We start from the raw sequence: 21,735 nt of genomic DNA on the forward strand, positions 1-21,735 counted from the left end.
TAGGACGTACATGCACAAATTCTCTTCATGCATTTCTCTCATCCCTAGGAAATCAAATCGTTAACCCCTAAAGGACGACAAATGATTTAATACAAAGGCCTTTTTCCATTCTTTCGTTTTGACATCCAGCTCTGCAAACATTACATGGAACACCATATTTAGGGTTTCGGGACTTTCCCTAAAGTCTTGAAAACTGTGGTCATAAAATGCCTCATTTCAGTTGAAATAGATGTGTAATGAGTAAGACAACACTGGACAAATAACCCCTCCAGTAACAGTGTTTGCAGACTCTTAGCTTGGCTAAAAATACTATGACCCAAGTCTTCCATTGGCAGGCAGTCAACTGTAACTGGTGGTCTTTAATCCTTTTGGATCGTGTTCAAATCAATGCTATACTGTGCAGCTATTCAACATAAAGTACACCAGAGTATTGCTGCTTGGTGTGGAGTTACAGCGCAACAATTGCAGAATGTGTTCATAGATCAGATCTACAGCTGCATACAATTTGTTTTGGTGTATGTAGTTGTTGGAATTTATACCTACTCCAAAGCAGATATGAAATATAGAAAAGTATTACCTTGCAGTATACAGCAATAATAACATAATGCTACAGCATTTATTATACACACTAGTTTTTATGTCCGGATTCCATATTTACCTTAGTAGTGATGCTCAGACTAGCTCCTTGGTCCAGCAGTGCCGCAGCCACGTCTCTGTGTCCGTCCCTTGCGGCCAGGTGTAAAGGTGTGTACCCGGTGCTGGTCGTGGCATCTGGGCACGCTCCGCTGGCCAGCAGCTGTTGAACAATGTCCTGCTTGCCAAGACGGCTTGCAATATGCAGCGGGGTCTGGTCATCCTGGCATACACCACCAAGCGAAAGCATGCATTTATCATTTTGATACAACAATTAAAATATATGCAGACTTATTTACACTTCCAGCAGCTGTGGAGTAATTCGTATGGAGTCCTGCTCATGTCCACATGATGTATCTAAATCCAACACTCACTCTTTTAGCTCTGTGTTTGGTCTCTACCAGCTCCTGTAGTGTTTCACTACATTGCCCATGTAGTCACTAACTGTGTCTGTCGGGTGGGTTTAGGGCTTCTTCACAGGTAACATTATTCTAGCTATGGCTGAGAAGGGCACGATAAAGTAAAAGTCAACCCAAAGAGCAAAGCTGCAGCCACAAACTTTAAAGCCCAGCTGAAATTCACTGTAAAGCTGACACGAGGTGATAACTATCTCACTGTTAGATTCATCACTGCTGCTGATATCAAAAAAGAAGAAAGTAATCTCAGAGCGTTTCCGTGCTATTATTTTAACTATCAAAGCATTTTGTGTACATTTCTATCTCAGAAGTCATCCATTACTCAATGTGTGTTTCATGAAAAACAGCTCTGATATAACGTATATGACTAGTTTTGCTGGTATATTATTCTAAAAAACAGTAGCATGCATCCGTTTATATGGATGTAGACTAAAAAAACAACAGTATATCTACTGTACACAACAACAACAACACAACAACTCATTTCTATCAATATGTAAAAGAGCTAAAACCCATAAATGATTTTCTTTTTCAGTATTAAGAAAACAAACCATCTGGAAACAAGAGGAGATGATCTGTACTGTAATTACTCAGTAATTAGACACATGCACAGAGCCCAACCACACAAACACACACAGGCTGCACACACAGAGATTTTAAACGGGCTCAATGTGTTTCTTGTTCGGAAAGATGACGGATTTTTGTCTAAATTCAAATGTGACATGTGGTCTACCTTGGCCTTGGCAGCAACTTGAGCTCCGTTCTGGACCAGATATCGGACCACATCTGACTGTCCTGCCCTGGCAGCCATGTGGAGCGCAGTCTCCCCTCTCTGGAACACACACACACACACACACAAACACACACACACACACAGAGATTAAAGAGAAAGAATCAAAGTTATTCCAAAGTTTAGATTCTTTCTCCAAATCCCTTTTTGACTTTTCTTCTCATGAAAAGCTCAGATATACAGAGTGAAACAAAAGAGAGGGAGACCCCCTCGCTCTCCACACCCAGCTCACCATAATGACGTCCCATAATGCTCAGTTTCTACGGTAACCTGGCCACAGACACGGCGTGGGCGACCACATACTTGGAGTTGAAGAGTCGACTGTGCAGCACACTTCCCCACCTTTTTTTCCTCCCTCCCTCCTCTCTGTTGGCTAGTTCTCTCTCAGATAATTCTCCCATTTCTTTTTCTCTCTTTTTTAATTTTCTCTTTCTTATGTCATTTTGTTAGAATGTCAAACAGTGGAGTTTGTAGATCCTTTACAAGAAAAACAATTTATTTACATACAAATAAAATTAAATTACTGGTACAAGGTCACAGGAGAAGTAGTTGGATTCGTTACTCAAGTAGAAATACTAGTACAACAATCTTGTACTCGTAGAAATTCTTGTACTCTGGAAATTCTTAGTTAATTTACTTAAATGAAAGTCTCACTAGTGTGTGGGAAGACTGTTACGAGTAAAAGTACTGCATTCAGAATGTTAACTTAAGTAACAGTACAACAGTGAGTAACAGTTAGAAAAGTAACAAAAGTTCACAAAATGTTCCAGTAAAACTGCAAGTATTTGACTCTACAAGTAAAAGTAAAGCTTACAATTCTTTACGGAAGTTAAAGTACTCAGTGAGCTACGTTCTTTGAAATAAATATAAAAGTACAGGTAACAGTACAGTTACCTGTACAAGTACAGTAACATCTTGAATGATGGATCTGTTAAAAACAACTTCCCTATAAGATCATAAAGCACATTTAGAAAAAAAATTTATAACTTTTTTGTAACACTTTTTTCTGGGCATCAATCTGACTGAGGTACTGATAAAAAAAAAGTCAGTAGTCAAACAGGAAGTGGTCCTTTAACATGGTGTACCTAAAGTAATGAGCTGTAAAATTTTCTCTGTGAAATGTTTTCATTTCAAGTAAAAGTACTTAACATGTATACTTTAACACAGCACTCGAGTTGATATGTTGAACTTGAGCACTTTTGCAAATTTGTGTCCCTTTTGATGTTCTCAGTTCTCAGGATAGACCATCATACTTATCACCAACAAGATATTTATATCTTTGATACCCAAATGTACAGTATCTTGTAGTGCGTTCGTTCTGTTTAACCTCTGGGAGAACAAGAAGGATGTGGGGAAAGTAAGAAAGCAAGAAAGGAACTTCCGGAACTCACCACATTGCTTGTGTTTGGTGAAGCTCCGCGGTTGATCAGCTGGTGCACAATGTTTTCATGTCCCATAAAAGCTGCAACGTGGATCGGAGTCAGACCAGACTGAAAGAGGAGAAATCAAAGAGGTGAACAAAAGACAACGACCGTCTGAGGAACCACATATTTGTTAACTGCAATTACGCATATCCACAACAGAAGGCAACAGAAAATGTCTAATTAACTAAACACCCGTTATCTCTCTGTGTTCACCATGACTACACTTTAAGTATTATGGGCCACGTCTGGTGAACTTTAACATTTTTCTGACTATGTTCTTGGTTAAACACCTCAGAAAACAATATTTAAGTATCCTAAATATTGTCTATGTATTCAAAGCCTGACGTATTGTAGTTCACCTCCCTGCTCTAGAGCTCTACTGATGTCGATTGACGTGTGTGTGTAAAAAATCAAATCCTCCGATGTTTAATAATTATAATAATTATATATAATATAATGAATAATTGGTACTGTTTAAAAATGTATTTCTAAGTTTTTATTTTTACTCATTCTTCTTACATCTTACAAATGAGGGTGTAGAAGTGAGACAAACTGAAAAAGGAACAAAAGATCCATTTGTTTGGGGGAAACATGTGGCTATTCAGCACTACGGTCACTGGCGAGTCTCCTACTGTGTTGGTCTGCTGTTGAGTGCTAATAAAGTGCAGGCACATTTTGTCGAACCACAACTCGTTTATAGTGACTTGATGTTTGTTTTAGGTCATCTGATATCTATTTTTTGAGAGTTTTGTAATTTCTTCGCCATTTTGCGCCTGCCCTCATCATTCGGTGTCTTCGGGATATTTTGTTCTGGACCATACCCCCCCCCCCCCCCCCCCCCGACCCCGACCCCATGCTGCTAAAAATGTGATAAAATTTTTAGGAGACAAAAAATACTTGATAAGATAAAGATTTCTGCAGTAAAAGGCAGCAGAAAATAGACTTGTATGTATGTATGTCATAAGTTTTTCAAATTGAGTACATGGACCATATAGGTAGTTCCCCCTGCAGGCAAACTAATCACACACAATAAGCAACAGTAAACCCAAAAAACACTGATGCCCTGGTGCTTCTGTGACGTACCTCAGTGACGGCCTGTATAGACGCTCCATGCTTCAGAAGTAGCTCCATTACCTTGACTCGGTTCTTCTTACACGCAATGTGCAGGGGAGTGAAACCATTCTAAGACACGAAAATAAATAAATGTTGTTAACAGTGTAAAAAAAGTTTGTGTGCGGCCTTGTGGGTCTTGCAGAGCTGGCAGTCTACACATCTGGAACGCTGAATGGAAAATACAGTACAATGCAAAGAGGCACCTTCTTTCCATCTCCCCTTCTGTCTTTCACTCTTTCTCTCAGACACTCTTCATGCAATCCAGACAAAGCATGTGTGGAAATAATTTACTTCACTGTTAGCTGCAAACATTTTTTTTTTTTAAAAAGTACGTCGTACTGAAATAGATACTTTTCTTTACAAGTCGCACTTCTCTCGCCAACTCACCTCCCTCCCTCCTCCTCTCTTACTCTCTTGACTGAGGTTTCTGGCTAAATCCTATGACTTCATTTTCCTCTCTATTTTTTCTTCTCTGACTATAAAGTCCCAGGGCTCTAACCACACCCAGGCTTCTCCCATTACAGAACCAAGATGGTTGTCCAACATCAGTATCACAGTGGCAGGGCTCTAAAGTCTCCGTGTCTAATTCCTTTATTCATTTTCATTATGTTTTCTCTATTGTGCTGACTATAAAAAAAAAAAAAAAAGGAAAATCCCTTATTTGACTTTTTATCGCAAAGAATAAAATTGGGATTGTGATACTTCTAAGTAAGGGGACAAAAGAAAGGAGGAGGAGTAATGCCAAGCCGTGCATCCTTCTCTCTATCCTCACCAGAGCCTTGGCATTGGGGTTGGCCTTCTTGTCCACGATGACCTTCGCCACCTTGTAGTGCCCACAATGGGCGGCCACGTGCAGTGCCGTCAGGTAATCATTGGTCACATCGTCCACGGGCACCTCGTGGTGCAGCAGCAGTTGGACACAGTTGAGGTGATCTCCCTGCGTCGCCATGTGAAGGGGAGACAAACCATTCTAAAGAAAATGGAAAATAAAAACAAATATTTAAACAACACAGGAATAACTCTGCTGTTACGCCCCTGACCCTATGTGACGCATTTGTTTTTCCTTTTAAGTTGTATTTTGGGTGAATGTTTTGAACGAGAGTGAGTGTTTTTCTTGTTGTGTGGATCTGTGTGTCTGAGTTATAGGTGCCCCGTCTGATTGGCTGGATTAGGGGGCAGTACCGGAAGCTGATTGGTCCATCCTATACTTTCTGAAGTTTAAAAAGGACGGTTCCCACCAGCCAGACGGGTTTCTCTGGCAGCAGCACCTGTTCTTTGTGGCAGTTTTTGTGTAGTCATTTTATATTGTGTAAATCCAGTGACTCCTCACTATTGCTACCTTGTACTGTGAATAGTATTGAAGCCGTATGGGTGAACTGCCATTTTCTTTCGACTGTTTTCCCTTGTTCTCACCTTAGGGATGTAGGGTTAGTGACTCCCTTTTTGTTCGTTCGTTTCTTCCTAGAGGCTAGCTCGCACTTTCTTTGGTAATTAGCTTATTTGGTTTGTTGTTTTGGCCTTGGTTCACCCTGAGTTACGGTGCTTCGTGTTTGGACGACGTTTTATTAGTTGTAGAAAATACATTTCGCACTTTATTGCAAACATTTGGATTCTGGACTTGGGTTTAGGGACCGGGGAGGGAACAGTTGCACCCCTCTGGCCCCTAGACAAGGGGCGTAACACGGCATATTAGTAAAAATAAATGAGGCAGAGAAAAGACAAAAAGAATGAACAAAGAGATGGAAGAAGGAACGGGGTGAAGGCTTACCTTGGTCTTTGACATGATTGGAGCTCCTCTGTCCAGCAGCAGTTCCACCACCTGCTCATGGCCACTCCTGGCTCCACAGTGAAGGGGAGTAAGACCATCCTGTAAAAACAAATACTTTTCTGTTGCCTCAAGCTGATCTTCTATTGAACATACCGTCACCGATAGTGACTTTAAGCAAGGCAATGAGCCTATAATCACGGAGGAGACTGCGTGGACACAGCTGGAGGGTAATTTGGCTAATAATTAATAAAATGTGATTCTTTACGGGGCGATAAAACCCTTCACATAAAAAAAACAAACAAAAAAAAAAAACACATGGTTGTTTCAGATTCACAGGTCTAAAACTAGTAAGCTGCATTAGAAAGTCAAGGCTAGAGGCTGTGAAGTCCTCTGCTGCTTTGAATTCTGCTCCTCTTAACTTAATTTGTCATTTGGAGGAACCTAACTTTAAGAAAATATAGAACTAAATTAATGAAGTGTCGCTTTAAGTATTTAAATCTGTATTCTAAAAAGAAACTGTTAGTATGTCTGCACACCTTGGTCCGTGCATCTATCTTGGCCCCCCGCTCTAGTAGCAGTCGCACCATGTTGGTATTCCCACGTTTGGATGCTACGTGCAGTGGTGTAATGTCATTCTGAGGAAAAAGAGAGAAGCATTACACCCATAATCTGAAGCATGAAATCATCAATTAGCCAATGAGCTAATGGGAGTCACAGTATTAACACCAAGTTTAAGTAGTACGTCAATACAACAAAGGTCAAACCGACACCAGTAGCAATAATTAGCTCCATTTAAAATAGGCTGAACGACTGAAGACGTGTGTGATGCTAAGTACAATAAACACTTTGAAATATCACTATGATCCAATTAATGATGTTGTTTTCTAACACCTTTGTCGGTCAAATGTTTACTGTAATGTATAATGTCTTCGAGTTAATTCAAAGATAACTCTAGGTTTTTCTTTTTTCATGGATGCATAGGAACAGTTTTGCCCACATCCCCATTAGGAGAAGTTATTAAACACTGAATACTTGTGGGAAACCTAAATATAGATGGCTAAATATTATTCCAAATGTTCCATCAAACTAGACAAATATTGGAAAGTATTTCCAGTTTTTACACCATTTGCTAAAGATATTGAAAAACATTTATCTATACTTTGACGTCTCCTCAACCAATTTCCTATCTATAGGCTTATACAGCACACAGACGCGTTGTGTGTGTCCTCGAGCAGAGTGACAAGCACAACTGTGCAATTTCACCACGCCAGCATTGGATTCCTGCTACAGGCACACACACAAACACGGATTCCAGCAGCCCATCCCCGAATGTCAGTCCAAGGAGTCAGAGTGCGTCTGTCGGCGTGGTACCTACCCTTGCCTTGAAGTCCACAGCTGCCCCTCTGTTGAGCAGCAGTGTTGCTACGTTGATGTTGCCGTAATGAGCCGCAATATGGAGAGGAGTGAAACCACTCTGAAAAGGGGCAAGAGACACACGGACAACGAGCATGAAATAGAATCAGGTGAATGGAAAGAAAAAGGAGCCACGGCTGTCTCATCACGAGCTGCTAGCAAAGCATGATGGGACTTTACTGTACACAGAATAGCGGGCGGCCTGAAGCAGGCTGACAGCAGCATAGAGCTGAGCAGAAATCGAACATGCAAAGAAAAGGAGCGCTCGCTTTGACGCTTCATCATAAAATACGCTCTCTCTGTGGCCACTTTATTAGGTACACCTGTCCAATCTGATGCAGTCCAGCACAACAGCTCCAGCAACATCTGGTTTTAGAAACAATTAGAAACACATTTATAACATGATATATTTTTGAATGAACAGCTCTTTGTCAATCAAGACTAAACATTTATTAATTTTTGTAAAGGTAGATATCATGGTAGATCAGTGTATTAGACTGCACACATTCTGTAGGTGTAGCCAATAAACTGAGCAGTTTTTTTTAATGTAAGGATGAGTTTAGAAAATCTAAATCTTCACAAACCAACTTAGTTCTTGTCCAATGAAAACCATGCACAGCTTAATCTGAGAAACGTATACACGTGATTAAGGTTTTGTCTCACTTCCTAAAAATTGGACTTTTCTGTTAAATGCCTTCATCTGACAGGAAAAACATTTCTAAACAGGACATGCAGGTGAGCGTGCATCTGCATTAGTTGAAGTCTGTTGGAGCTCGAAGGCACCGCTGTAAATCATCAGCCCAGATATTCATGCAGCCACGGTTCGGCTGAAAAGGCGTTGAAAACATCTGAAACATGCAATTCAGACAATCATGGACAATATAACGTTTTTAAGAAAAAAAAGGGCCATTTTAATATGCTACCTAACGTGCTATGTAATCCAGAATAAAACCGAGCAGCTGTTTATCTAAAAGCTGAAGTTGTGCGACCGAGTGACAGTAATTAGCTGGATTTTAATTCCAGGTAACGTTTTATTTAAAATGCAGTTACATGAAATCAACTAGCAGTTTCTCCTCTTACTGACCGTCTCAGTTTCTACATCTTTGACAGACAGGTATGGACACATTCACAGCAAACTTTAATATAACTTAATATATGAACTATTCACAAAAACACTGACATTATTTCCTATACTGGAATTCTTGTAATAGAATACAAGACGAGCCATCACCCAAGCAGCGCCATGAAGAACAAAACAAGCACCTTTTTCTCCTTGATGGACGTCACAAATCTTAGATGTTCTGTTTAGTATGAAATGTTCTGCAACAACAGGCTGCATCGCGTTTGCCGTCTCACATGTTAACGGCCCATAAAACCAAGTCACGATGCAGAGACAGGAATTCTTGTACATTTAATAAATGACAAAAACCTATAAGGTGAAGATCGATTTATGCCACTTTAGATTATTTAAAAATGATAGAATATGATTACTTATTGTTTCTAATAAATACAAATCTTTTGCACAGAATTTGTGCAGTTAATATAAAGCTACAGTCCAGGGAATTAGCTTAGCTTAGCATAAAAGGCATAGACAGCTAGCTGATAATTAGCTCGACTCGTGTCCACAAAACCAAAAAACACAACCCTGGCTCCCATGAAACTTGTTTTACCAGTGAGCTTAGAGGTACTGATGAAGACTAAGCCAGATGTTTCCAATATTTTTGCTAAGGTATGCGAACCTGGTCAAAGATCAACGGCTCTCGGCTTGTCCCTTCAGGGGTCGTCACAGCGGAACGTGTTTGGAACGTAATTGAAACTGGAATTAAATCTAGTTTATACACATGGCAGCGTGATCAAAAAGTACTCTTATCTACAACTAAGAATTTCTAATGAAAATCACTGAACACAAACGTTTTCTAAACCAATGCTTGAAAAATAAAAAATAAAAATTTGTGTGGCAGCTAATTCCACAGTAAAAGATTAACTTTGAATATTGGCTCTATGAGAGATCTCGGTCTTTGTACTGAAGATACGTATTTATTCCATATTTCAACTTTTTATCGTCTGGATTTTCTCATTCGCAAGTCCAGTCCTTTTTTTCTGTTTTTCCAAGTCCCACGTTATTGAGAAACAATTCTTGAAGTATCCCAGCTTTCCTTTTAATTAATAGGTGGCTGAACGAGGGAAAACACCAACAGTGCAAAGTGGCAACTCAAAAACATGACTCTGTTGATACACCGAAATAATCAGTGCAGTGGAAGAATAAATGCTGATAACTTATTTGTATGAGAGCTGTCTTTGTGGGTTGGAAAAGCTATAGGCACAGTCAAGGTAACTGAAATTCTGCTGTTTATTAATTTCACTTCTGCCCTAATAAAGCAAGCCACTGCATGAACGTAAAGCAAAGGAAATGTGATGCAGGCTTTAAAAACAGCCACACGGCAGCAGCAGCAAAAGCATCCATGCCGGCAGACAGAAGGCTTTGCAATGGTGAGCATGAGTGAACAATGAGAGGAAGAGGAGGGTGGCGGTGAGAAAAGGAGACAGGGGAGAAGAGGAGAGAAGAGAAGTACCTCTGTTGTTCTATTCACCATCATCTAGAAGGGATAAGGGAGAAGGAGGGTGTGGCAGGGTCAGAAAAGGGGAACAGAGGGAGAAGGAGAGAATGGGGCGGTTAGTGCACCAACACAACAGCATCACCAACACCATGGTTGCACCAAGCTGTCGGATGGCATGTGACAATGTGCTTGGGGATAATGGAAACTAAAAGGCGACCACACAGAGGTGCACACAACTGGATGATGGACCAAGACTCTCCCTTATGGTCTGTTTGTTCTGTATTAGTATTTTTCAGCTAGCAAAGACAGAAAAACAAAGGAACAACAACAACAACAATTTCTTGCCCTAAATCCTTCAAATAAACATTAAAAATTTGTAAAAAATGTATGTAAAAATATGTTTAAAAAAACCATTAATGTCACAATTACATTCCTATTCCTAATCTCAGGAGCTATAGTGTGAATAATTGTACGTGTGGTTTTCTAAAGTCTTTGTCACTGATAACAAATGGAGTATTTTCACCTATTTTTGTCTTTTTCATGGCTGGACACCAACAAGATAGTGTTGGGAGAACTTTTATTGCTGAACGTGGGACAAACTGAGCGTTCTCGAAACAGTGTCAGACCTCAACCAGGATAATGTGGTCCTGCCTCTGCCTTTCTGCCTCTAGGGGGGACGACTTGAAGACATGGCCTCAGATAACACAGTCGATGAACAATTCAGCATCCTATGAGGCTTTTTGGTTCTATTGTATTAGTTAGTTGAGGGGGAACAGAACCCGTAAGGAAACATAGAGCCATGCCCCCAAAGCCAACTGAGCTCGTTATTGCTATTCAAGCCCCTTTCTCCACTTTACGTTACGGATTTTCTGGTTTTGTGAGGACAGTTAAAAGTGCCTGTTGATGCCTGTTCAGTTAAAGGAATTACTATGCAAAGTATCCTAGGGTTTGGAATGAGGTGGGCTGGATCCTAAACAGAACAAAATCACGTTCTCCTGATGGCAGCTGTATTCATGACTATCAGCCGCAGAGCCTACCTTGGACTCTACGTCAGCGTTGTGGTCATTCTGGAGGAGGAGGGCAGCCGCCTTGGTGTCGTCTTTCCGTGCGGCAATGTGCAGCGCCGGGAGACGGACCTTCCCCTTGGTGTCATTTTCCAATAGCAGGGAAACCACCTGGTCATGGCCCTGCTGCAACGCCACCGCCAGAGGAGTGAAACCGTCCTGTGGACCAGCACAAACAGTAAACGACATCACTGACAGTACTGTTGATTTCAGGTGGTGGTGAACAGACAGCGTTGTCCAGTTAGTCTAAGTGGAAACCAACAGCAAATCAAAGCCTGTACAATTTCCTCCTGAAACGACTGTCTGCAGTGGTCATAAAAAAAGTCGTCTCACCGAGCACATTTTTGGCAGCAGGTGCTTTAAACACTTAAGCGGGCAAATCAAATCAAGCCTTCCTGTGTAAGACTCCATTTTATAAAGAAGACTTCTGCATTTGCTGCCCGCCTGTTAATCAGCGGAGGGTTCGTTTTACACAGCCCAGCACACTCACTGTTTAAAGACAGTCACCCCGTTATTTGTGTCAGCCATCCATAGAGGAGAACTTTGATTAAAAAACAACAACTATTAAATAAATAATAGCAGTATCCTAAACTTCACCAAAACATTACTTTACTAATCATAACGATGAAATTCTTCAAGCATTTAGACTCACTGCTGCACAATTACACCCATGACAGCTGGTCTAGACATAAGCTGCCAGTGTCAAAGTAACAAGCAGCAGGCAAATCTACAGTAAAGGCTATTTGTCATTTACGGTATGTCCCCTTAACGCTTTGCAGTACAGATGCTTCAGCTCACGGTCAAACTGAAAGCAAATGTAGGTGCTAATGCGCACAAGCCGAGAAGCAGTAGAGCTGCAATGGTTGTTCGATTAAATCGTTAGTACGATAACATATTTGCTGCTGCCAGCTTTTAACATTTCTTTCTTGTACATGAATTTATCCGGAACATGCTTTCTCACATTTTATAGACTAAATGGCAGTCGAGCAATCCCAATGATAATCAGCAGAATAACTGGTGAAAATAATAATTTAGAGCCCTAAACTGCTCGCTAACCTAAAAGCAAGCATCTGTGGGACCTGTGAGGACATCGGCATTGACTCCACCAGGCAATCTGATTAATGAGAGGCACCGCAGAGGCTACGAGCAGCTGTATTCATGAATCCACAAAGAAAAGGAAAGATTACTCATCGGAAAACGTGTGTGCGCGCATGTGTTCACACAGGCTGCCGACTGCATCATTACACCCACACATCAAAGCAGAATGTTCCCTCAGAGGTCCTGCATCAAAACCGTGAGGCCAGAACGTCTACACAAACAAGCAAACACACAATCAGTCATATCTGCAAGACAGGCACAAACGTGTCCACACACTGGGGCACACAGACTAATTCACATGCATAGCTTCAGCCTTTTTTAAGGATTTCTAAAGTTAAAAGCACCACAATACTGTTTCCTCTGCTTAATAATGGATTCAGCAGAAGACACAAGTTCAACCTAAAATACCTCGACAGTCAACAGCAGCAAACATAAAAAAAAAAAAAACTCATGAAAAAAAGTTTCAGATCTTCGACTTCAAGCTTAAAAACCTGCAGTGACACAGCACAATGTCTCACGGAGACAAATATAGAAACTAACCCCTTTAAAGAAAGCAGCCATTCAAATCAAACCGAGACAATAGAACGGAGGAAGCTAAGCCTGATGCGCCTTGACAACCCAAAACATGCCTTAAAACACTATACTGAGAAGTAAAGCTACGCAAAATGATGGTACATGAAATGAAAAGTACAGGCACAAGATTAAAACAAAATGTAAAATCTTTTTAATCTTTTCTGCATCCAGCTATGCTGAAATGGTTTAATATGAATTATTAAAACCCCAGGAGTTGCTTCAAACATGGATAATACAGTATGTTTCCCCGCATGAATAATTCACTCTGTCTCCTGCTGGAGTCAGACTGTGAGGAGGAGGAATGCAGGGGAACATTGAGATGAGAAGGAGACAGACAAAAGGAGGAATGACGGAGGGGGTGGAGAGAAGAAGAGAGGAAAGGGGAGATGAGGAGGGAACGAGAGGAGATTAGAGGAAAGGAGGAGGTAGAAGAACGAGAAGTCACGGCCAGAGCTGCTCAAACACCACACGGAGGAGCAGCTTCAGTTGTGCATCAGGAAACACACGCAGGTGTTCGATCAGTTCTTCCATGATCTCGCAGCTACTCGTAGACACCAGACATGTACGCAAAGCAGGAGACTGGAGTGTAAGTCAGGCGTGAAACACCTTTGTGTTGTTATTTTAACCACAACAATGTTAAAGGACGGAGATTTAAATCGGTTCTTTTGGTTCATGTAAATAAATGTCATTAAACAAACCTCTAACTTCCCTACATTCAAATGTCTCTGTACTTCTAACTGAACAATCACTTGGAGGAACCTCCAGGTGATGTCATCGTTTGGAACGATGGCAGAAACTGGGTCAGAAAAGTCAACTTTTAACAGACAAAACAATACATTTTGCTTTTTTATAGGCAGATATGTACAATCTCCAAACATCTTTTAGTTACTGTGAATCGTTAGCAGACTTCTTCCTCTGAAGAAATGGAAACAAATGTGGTTAAATTGTTGCAAATATTTTCACTAGACGTTTACTGAAAACTGCTCAGATCTGTTTTCTCGTTTACTTGAACGGTGCAATTTCAGCTGAACTTCTGATTGTATTTATTTGTGTGTTCATTAAACAGAAACAATGCTGCTAAACTGCCACTTTAATTTTTTTCTGAAGCTTATGTTGTAAGTATTTCAATAGATAAGAATACTTTTTTTTTTTTTTTTTAAGAACATGTTTATACTTCTTACTTCTTCAGCCAAACACGTCAGAAAAGGTGAAAGTCCAAACTGACCAGAACAGTTTCTTGGTGCTTGGTGTCAGTAGGTGTCGACACACTCATCTTGCAGGGATGGCAGCTGGTGGACTGCCAGTCCTACGGCAGATGATGGACCGCTGTGACACCCTGTAGGCAGGGCTGAGCACATCCAAGGTCACTTCCTACATCCTCCATCCATGAGTTTTCACCCTTTTTACTATTTATTCAATAGATTAATCTGATATCACAAATACCCTTTTGCTTAATTCTACCCCTCACGTTCGTTTTGTTCCTAAAATGAGCCTATTCCCCTCTTGCATCACACACTGTCTCGGTCATAATGCTGCAGTGTAATAATGTGGAGGGTAAATGAGGGCTGGCATGAAAGGTGGCTATTAGAAGCAGTTTTGGCTTCACGAGTGTGTGTGCAAACAGGCATCGAACCTAGGACCCTATTATCGGTTTGTGCTTGTGTGTGCGGGTGTCTTTACCTCGGTTGCAATGCTTTGACTGGAGCCGTTGTCCAACAAAAACTGCACCACCTCCAAGTGGTTCTCCTGCGCAGCCATATACAGCGGAGTGAAGCCATTCTGAAAGACAACAAAACAGTAAATCAGCCCTGCAATCATCATCATCATCACCATCATCATCACTGTTTATAAAGTACTAAACCACCATGTGCTCGAATCTGAGACTAAACAGACTGGATCTGTGCGGTTCTTTTCTTTTTTTACTCATAGTTTCACTCAAACTACTGAGTCTTCTATGAACAAATAATAGAATTCTTATGTTGTAATTATGACCTTTGTCACTGCAACTAAAAATACTACCAACTAATCAGAGTTGTGTAAAAAAATTAATTGTCTGAAAAAAAACAAAAAAACATTAGAAAACTGTTAAAAAATGCAATAAGTTTGAACAGTTGATGTGAGTGATGCCTTCAGGTGTCATGTTTATGTCGGACCTTTTTCTTCTTTTCCTTTCGGCTGCTCCCTTTCAGGGGTCTTCACAGCGAATCATGTGCCTCCATCTAACCCTGTGCTCTGCATCCTCTTCTCTCACACCAACTAACTTCATGTCCTCTCTCACTACATCCATAAATCTCCTCTTTGCTCTTCCTCTAGACCTCCTGCCTGGCAGCTCCAACCTCAGCATCCTTCTACTGATATATTCACAGTTTCTCCTCTGAACATGTCCAAACCACCTCAATCTGGCCTATCTGACTTTATCTCAGAAACATCTAACATGAGCTGTCCCTCTGATGTCCTCAGTCCTGATCCTGTCCATCCTCGTCTCTCCCAAAGAGAACCTCAACATCTTAAACTCTGCTACCTCCAGCTCTAGCTCCTGTCTTTTCCTCAGTGCCACTGTCTCTAAGCCGAACAGCTTTATTCCTCTGTAGCTGCCACAGCTCTGCACATCTCCCTTGTTCTTAAAAATGGGCACCAGTACACTTCTCCTCCAGTTCTCAGCTTCCTCTCACTCTCCGAGATCTTGTTAAACAAACTAGTCAGAAACTCTACTGCCACCTCTCCACCTGAGTGCTTTTGGCTCTGCTCTTGTACGTCACCCTATGTTCCTGCCTCTTCTGGAAGAAAGTGTTCACTACAGCCATTTCCATCATCTTTATAAAGTCTACCACCATCTGTCCTTCTGTGTTCCTGTCCTGAAGACCAAACCAGCCCATCACATTCTCATCACCTCTGTTTCCTTCACCTACATGTCCATTGAAATCTGCACCAATGACCACTCTCTCACCTCTGGGGATGCTCTGCATCACTTCATCTAACTCACTGCAGAATTTCTCCTTCTCTTCTAACTCACATCCTACCTGTGGGGCATGTTTGTGTGACTGTCTGTGTGTGTGTGTGTGTGTGTGTCTGTGTATGTGATACACTATAACAAGACCGGGAAAACACATCTACATGGCAACACTAGGATCCAAAAATCACTTCAGCATGCAAAAACCCTCCACCTCTTCAGACTGTTTATGCCTGATCAACAGTCCCATTTAGTCCAAAAATCAGCAAATGTTGCACATTATTTTATAGAAAATATACTAAAAAAGTAACAAAACAAAACAAAGTAAATCAAAAGAAGAAAACACAAAAAATATGTTTGTTCGGATTTGTTTGCACAACTCCTCAAAAATGATCTTGCATTAAGTATGATATTAAGGGTATTATGGAAATAAAGATAATTTCTGATAATCACATACTGAGATGTAAACCTGTAGAATTTCTTCGCAGGTGTTAAAGCACAATAAAATTATCCTAAAAGAAATTCAAAACTGCTTGAGAGCAATTTGACATTTTTATTCGCTGTTTTCATTAAACTGTCAACAGTTCTTAGATCGACAAGTTTTACTTTTTCATGCAGAGCTGACCTGCTGTGTGTGGACTGAAAGACTGAAACAAATTACACTGAGATAAATTAACCTGGCCTGATGTTTGACTGATATACATGTAACAGTCCATCCCATTCAAATCTCTGCTGTTTATGTCAGCGTTGCTTTAAGGTAATATTGGGTTTACATGATTGTTGCATCAATTTTATAACATTTGGGTGAATTTGAAGGGTTTTTGCTTGTTTATGACTTCTACAATGTATCACAGGACCATGGCTGAAGATGAAACACAGGGGCATTTTTCCCCCGAGCTCTACAGCTGTACATGAACACACCACTGCAGGAAGCTTATCACGGAGCACATACTAACACCTCCACACATATCTTACACCTGATAACATGTAGATACAAGCCGATCTGAAGCTACAGTTGAACATTGTGTGTGTGTGATGTGGTCATAATGCAGCTATGGCCAAGCACACACTGCAATTAAAACAATCTTTGTAATGCTAAGCAAACTGTTCGCCATTTCTTTTTTCAGAGTAGGATGAGAAGATCAAACCCTCTCTAGTAAATGTTAAAGCCTAACGAGACGGCAGGTAGCGTACTTTGGTTTAAGGACTGGAGAAAGTTATCCTGGTGAAAAAAGTACAAACAACAACTACTGGAACTATGTTGGACTATTTTGTGGCTGGAAGCAGCGAGTTCCCATAGACTAAAAGAGAAATTATTAATTACTTATATAGCTTATATTTACTTTGTTTGTATATGACTTCATAAAACGTCACCAACACACACAAAAAAAAAAGAAGCAAAGAAATGCATTTTACAATACGTTTTGTTCACATCAGTTTACACAAACATTTTCCAACACATTCCACCTCCACCTACCTGTGGAGGAGAATGTGGTGTCGGGCACAGTATTGGAAACGTTTATCATATACACAGAAGGCAACGGGACATCCATAATTATGTGAATGTGAGTAGTCCTTAAAAATACTATTGCTACACACAGATACTACTATTTGTGTGTGTGTGTGTGTGTGTGCGCGTGTGTGCGTCTTACCTGAGACTGTGCATTGATGTTGGCACCGTGAGTGACGAGCTCCTTCACGACCTCTGCCTGACCGGCGAGAGAAGCTATGTGGAGGGCGGTGTTTCCTTTCTGAAAGAGAAAAAGTTGTTTTTCGGTGCATGGGGGGGCTGACAAGGAGGTTTTACACGAGGAAAATGTTTTGCGTATTTCTGACGCTATCAACAATTTGTGAATACTTTAAAATGCCACAAGCCAGTGAAAACTTAAAACATGTTTTACACCTATTGTTATTTCTGATATACTTTGTGAACAAAAGTGTGTAGATTATTAAAGGTCTGTTAGCGCTGTAACTGCAGAACGTGACTGAAAAATCACCACAATATTAAGTTTTCTTCAGTCTCACGGTAATTCATCAACAACTGCCTGTACATCAGTGGATACACTGCACACTGATTCGGCTTATCTAATGTGGCCGATTCTCCAAAATGAAACAAAATATAAGCCATAAAGACAATGTCAGACTAGCTTAATATATTTTCCTGTTAATTGGTTTTACTCAATCATTACATAAAACAAAACAAAATGTATGCAGCACGCCTGTGTGTCATGTTCACTCTATGCAACGTAAAACCCGATAATTGTTTCAGAGTTGGAGGTTAAAGGGAGGTGCAGCAGAAGAGGAAAGGGTCAGGGGTCTGTTGGGTGCTGTTATACGAAGCACAGTCACAAAAAGCTGTGCTGAGCGGTGGAGACAAAAGTAGGAAAAGCAAAATTTGGTATGAGGCGGCGTTGCCTCTAATGCATCCACCTGTTGTGTGTGTGACAGCTACAGCCACAAGCAGCTGTTGCCATGTTGTCATCTGTGACATACACCTCCACTCATTGGCCTGTAAACAGAGAAACCTCCAGCTAGATTTCTGAAGCACAACACACATTTGTGCCCAGTGAAGTCAGTAAGAAGTGCTTCCTGGACCTGGGACTAGCCACATCAGAATTGGGGGTTGTGACCAAACCATTTCCAAATCAGTTCAATGTCAACTCCCACTTCACGGGACAGACAAGCTGTGCAGAGGGGTTAAGCTTCTCTCCCTTAACCTGTTGTTTTTCATTAATTAACTCATTCATTAAAGTGTTAAAGTGTTTGCACTTCCCGTACTTAGGTTATTTCACATCCCTGATCTTTTTATTCTGTCTGATTTCCATCCTACTGTAGATCATGAACAGCCCCTTACTGTGGAAATTTACACGTGTATTATGAGAACTTTTCGTCCTTTAATAGATAATTTGTCTTTGAAATTACCGTTGGTTTTTAAATCAATTATATCAAATGAATAAAGAAAACAAATTTGAAATTATTCTTTAACTGGATGCATCTCTGTATCTAAAACAATCGCATTAAAACTGTGACACCGAGTAGCTGATGTTCTGAGTCTGCATCACTTGATTTTTTTTGAGATTTGATCACTGGTCTGCTGCATGTAAATCATAAATTTAAATGACCAGTTTAGTACAGTTGGTGTATAACTTTATTTTTTACAGGTTTAAATCACTGTCTGGGAAACCAGGCCCTGCTTGTAAACAGTTATTTAAAAATTGAGGTGAATTAGGACGATGAATTACCACGAGATCCAAACTCTACCTTTTCAATTTAAGGATTTTTCATCTTGATGGATACATTTACTGTGTGCAGAGTATGTCACTGTCACATAATTTAAACACCGGCCGAGAAACATTTACGTTCATGCATTAGACGAACAGGTTCTTTCCTTTCCCTAAATCAGTAAGTGCTAACACACAGCCATTTATCTTCCGTACTGCTGCTTATGCAATGTGACTTTGAGAAGGTGCTGACACAGCAAACTCCAGCGTCTGTGCTTGTGTGTGTGTGCGTAACTTGCGGGTGGCACACACCTTAGTAGCTGCGTCCACATTGGCGCCCTGCTTGATGAGCTCAGCCACCACTTCCACATGGCCTTCCTTCGAGGCCAGGTGGAGAGCGTTCAGACCATTCTGAGGAGAGAGGGTTAAAAATCAAGAGAAGCAGAATGACTGATTAAACCCTGTGGACAGTCTCATGTGTTACCTATGTGATAATACATTCATCTGTGTGTTAGGCTAGCGCTCTGAGCGTTAGAGTATGCACAGTGTGTGTGTGTCCAGACTTACGTTCTAATCAGTTCCTCTCTGAGTGCAAGTGCTTCAACCATTTGCACTGAAATTCCTTACAGCTTATTCATTTATTATTTATTATGGGCAGATGCACTGAGAGGTCTCCTGACTTTTGCAGGAGCGCCCTCATCTCATCCAGTTACACACACTCACACTTGGAAACTGCCCAGTACAACCACAGACGGGGTCAAGGGCCTTTCGGTGGATGAGGGCGGAAACACCGCGTGGCATTAGTGTTGTGGCTGATCGGTGTAACCTGCATCAGTTTATTCTGGTGTCTTTGCGGGATTTGATGACAAGACGCATGACTTCAAAACATGTCAACAGCAAATAAAACTGGTATCAACCGCTGCGAATTTCTAATGATCTAAAATCAGGGCAACCAGACATCCTCCAGAAGTGCTCCGAATAAGCATGATTTCAAACAATGTAAGCAAACGCAAAGTTTAGTCGTCCAATTTAGCCTCTAGAGCCTAAATTAAACACATCTGGGCTAATTTGCCAGCTGATCCGATCACTCGGCCTGATCCATATCCTACTGCGGAACTGCCTGAGAAGTTCATAAAGATGTTGATGTTTCAGAGTGACTTCAGCTGGAATATTACCTTAGTGCACTCCTGTGAGTGAGTTCGAAAGCGTACCTGATTGCAAATATTGATGTCCACTCCATTCTTCAGGTAGTCCAAAGCTTTCTCTAGGTTCCCAGCCCGAGCTGCTCGAAGATAACAGGCATTTATATCGGTCTGCAGGAGGGGAACAGAAGGGTTCGAGAAATAAGTGATGGTGCATTAAAACCAGGCAAAATAAAAACAGGTGCTGTGTAAAAGCATATAATTAAAAATATGTGATTCCAAAATGACAAAGCTTTTGCTTTGTGCATATACAAAGAAAAGTTGTGAATTATTTAAAAGCAGCAATTACACATTTCTTTACTCTGAGCTTCTGCTACTGTCGGCTGTTTATTTTCCTGAACAGAACAGCGCAATTCTGCACAACGTTATTTGTGTGTCATAACTTCCCTTCGAAACCCTGCTATGAGAGATGAGTTGTACAAATCCCTCTAGGCTTGTAGGTTATTAGCTGCAAAACTGAGGTCAATTTGTTGAAAGCTTACAGAACTGCATTTGACTGTCTGCTTGGTTAAAGCCAAGAATTACCAGCGTGCCAAATCCAAGTCTACAACCAAGGGATCTACTTCATCGGTTTGGAAAAGAGGCTTTCTATGCGTTTCTATGTTTTTAGATAATGTGGATACATTCAGAGCATTAAGAAGTGCACCAAGGGCCCGGAATGACGTAAAGACACGTTCAGGCTCAAATCGACAGGAAGAAAAGGAACATATAGACTCAGTTTCCAGTTAGCAGCTACAGTGCACCAAGCGGAAACTTCAGTCTAATGCAACAGTTCTGCAACTGACCCTTTATGAAGGTGATAATGTACGTTTCTTTTTGATTCAAATGGATGACAATTATTGATGAACATTAGGAGCATAGTAAAAAATGCAGTCAACTACACTACTTAAAAGATACTGTATGTACCAACAAGTTAGCGCAGATTGTACACGTGTGCAGCCTGCGAGACAAACTGCAGGGCAAGAAAGACCACAAATTCTTTGTTGCTCATCAAGTTATTAAATGACTAATTTGCCATTTGATCCAAATAATGTTGGTTCTCATTTTCCTTATAATATAATAGTTTGTAACTATTGTAAAAAAATAAGGAAACTGAAAAATATTTGGACAATCATACATGTTCTTCTAAAAAAAAAAAAAAACTATCCATCCTGCAGGACCATCAGCATGGAAAGCCCTGAACTGTGTAGTGTTTTCTCTGAAAGGCAGCCTAATGGGAACAAACACACATCTATCATCCACCAGACTCTCTCTCTTAGTGGAACAACAGCAACGGAGCAATTTGCAAGGAAACGTGTCACAATAAAGCCGTGCACCATTTCACGGCCGAGGCTAAATATGCTGCGCGTGTGTGCATCTATGTGTGGAGTTGGGTGGAGGCTGCAGGGGGCTTGTGTGGACAGTATCAACAGTGGAGTGGGATGCTAAAACTGAATGACTTTGGAGGGGAGAGAAACCAACAAGAAACCAGGAAAGGCAGACAGACAGACAGAGAGCATGTCTCCAATTTCA

General features: G+C 40.8%; 1 protein-coding gene across 50 annotated transcripts in view; it reads right to left on the bottom strand.

Moving 5' to 3' along the window:
- Positions 1-21,735, bottom strand: part of LOC137105903 (ankyrin-3-like) — a 133,102-nt gene that overhangs the window by 53,875 nt on the left and 57,492 nt on the right. For 43 of the 50 annotated variants that reach the window (XM_067488651.1, XM_067488691.1, XM_067488690.1 and 40 more), the window contains exons 2-15: positions 20,233-20,334; positions 19,334-19,432; positions 17,453-17,551; positions 14,531-14,629; positions 11,153-11,338; positions 10,131-10,154; positions 7,520-7,618; positions 6,681-6,779; positions 6,145-6,243; positions 5,149-5,346; positions 4,347-4,445; positions 3,231-3,329; positions 1,783-1,881; positions 659-856 (exon numbers count right to left, since the gene is read on the bottom strand). In XM_067488651.1, coding sequence (XP_067344752.1) covers positions 659-856; positions 1,783-1,881; positions 3,231-3,329; positions 4,347-4,445; positions 5,149-5,346; positions 6,145-6,243; positions 6,681-6,779; positions 7,520-7,618; positions 10,131-10,154; positions 11,153-11,338; positions 14,531-14,629; positions 17,453-17,551; positions 19,334-19,432; positions 20,233-20,334 — 1,599 coding nt within the window. The remainder of the gene's footprint in view (positions 1-658; positions 857-1,782; positions 1,882-3,230; positions 3,330-4,346; positions 4,446-5,148; positions 5,347-6,144; positions 6,244-6,680; positions 6,780-7,519; positions 7,619-10,130; positions 10,155-11,152; positions 11,339-14,530; positions 14,630-17,452; positions 17,552-19,333; positions 19,433-20,232; positions 20,335-21,735) is intronic. The other 7 variants (XM_067488676.1, XM_067488689.1, XM_067488685.1 and 4 more) reach the window with 1 other exon arrangement.

The sequence above is a fragment of the Channa argus genome, chromosome 20 (genome assembly GCF_033026475.1).
Source record: "Channa argus isolate prfri chromosome 20, Channa argus male v1.0, whole genome shotgun sequence".
Lineage (NCBI taxonomy): Eukaryota > Metazoa > Chordata > Actinopteri > Anabantiformes > Channidae > Channa > Channa argus.